We start from the raw sequence: 1,587 nt of genomic DNA, 5'->3' as shown, positions 1-1,587 counted from the left end.
CCGGTGTCGTGGAGCACCAACGAGGTGGTGGTGGATTTCTACAACCCCACGCTGCCCGCTGGGATGAAGTATGAGATAGGGCAGGCTCTTTATCTGGGCTTTGTCTCCTCGGCCTTGACCATCCTGGGTGGGGCCCTGCTGTGCACGTCGTGCCCCGCGAATGAGGCGCCGTTCCAGGCGTGTTCCAGAGCGCCTCCGTCCTCCAGGCCACCCAGTGCCTCCAAGGGCGACCACGCTCCTTCCCTGACATCTGCGTCCCACAGCGGCTACAGACTGAGCGACTACGTGTGAGTTCTCCCTGGATCCGGCACGGCTGCCTCGGGAATCCTGTGCCTGGCGCCAGAGAACTCGGAATGGATGTTGGAGTTTACCGTTGTTCCTTCCTTCCTTTTCTTCCCGGAGGAGGAAAGGGTGTGGGTGCAGAACTGCTGCCTGCAAAACCTGGGGAATAAAGGCAAAGGAGGCTGAGATATTCCCAAGGCAGCACATCCCTGTCTACCTCCCATCACAGCTTTGCAGGTAATTCAAGGAGTATTTTGTTGAAAACTATAGTTTGATTTGGAGCTGGTGCCTTGTGAAGAAGAACTGGCCACATTGCTTCATTTCTTTCCCCAAAAAAGACAGAATTTTCCCTAAAAACTGGAATTTCAGTGATTTCCAGCACTGATTGCCTGCTCGGCTCCTCATTTCCATAATACATGAACATTTCATCATGACAAGGTATTAATTTTGCTTTCACTTAACTTTTTGTTTTTTTACAGTCCCTTGAAATACGAATTTCAATGGCACTGTGACAAATTTATTTGACAGCCTGTTACAGCCAATATTTGAAGTTATATTACAATGTTTTGACCTGATCAAAATAAAATTTCAGTGCATTTTTTGAAATGCATCACGAGGGAAACAAACTCTCTAAGTGGCTCAGAATTGGGTTTTTTACAAATGTCAGGCATAGAATGGAACCAGACATTTGATATTAAATATACTTTAAAAATTAAAAAGTCTCAGAATTTGTCACTTTTAGCTTTTGGGCAGATTTAGCATTCTGCACAATCTGTGCATTATAGGGAGTGGAAAAACAGTTTCTAGAATCCTATTTCATAAATCCCATGTAATGAAATGTGCTCATTTCTTAGGATGAATGCTGGTATTTTGTGCCTGAAGGTGCATTAGGGTTGGCAAGGATATTTCCATCCCCTCCAGAGATTTTTGGGGAACTTCCATTGGGGCACAAGGCACCCTCCATGGACTGTGACCACTGCTTGTCAGAAGTACCAAATCCAGACATTTCCTTCTAAAATCCTCACAGAATTCCATCGTTCCACCGTGCATTCAAACAATCAAAAATTAAAATAATGAGCAAAGAAGCCCAGCCCTCTCCATCTCACATTACAGCAAAGTCCCAAGCACACATATTAGGATATAAAATTATGACAAAAAAGAGAATCAATGGATTTCTCTTAAACCAGAAATTTATAGGTCTCCCACTTTCAACAGATTGACCAACACACTGAAAAAAATAATTCCAAGACCTATGAGGCAACAATTCTTCATCTGACAAAAAGAAAAATCTGTTTGCAATTATAT

General features: G+C 43.8%; 1 protein-coding gene across 1 annotated transcript in view; it reads left to right on the top strand.

Moving 5' to 3' along the window:
• The window catches only part of CLDN14 (claudin 14), an 18,630-nt gene extending 18,339 nt beyond the window's left edge, over window positions 1–291 (top strand). Inside the window, exon 2 of the mRNA XM_005430686.1 lies at window positions 1–291. Within this exon, the coding sequence (XP_005430743.1) occupies window positions 1–291 (291 nt within the window).
• The last annotated feature ends 1,296 nt before the right edge of the window (window positions 292–1,587 follow it).

This window comes from Geospiza fortis, unplaced genomic scaffold, assembly GCF_000277835.1.
Source record: "Geospiza fortis unplaced genomic scaffold, GeoFor_1.0 scaffold623, whole genome shotgun sequence".
Lineage (NCBI taxonomy): Eukaryota > Metazoa > Chordata > Aves > Passeriformes > Thraupidae > Geospiza > Geospiza fortis.
The sequence above is the reverse complement of the archived record's forward strand: the minus strand, read 5'-3'. Positions and strand labels throughout refer to the sequence as shown.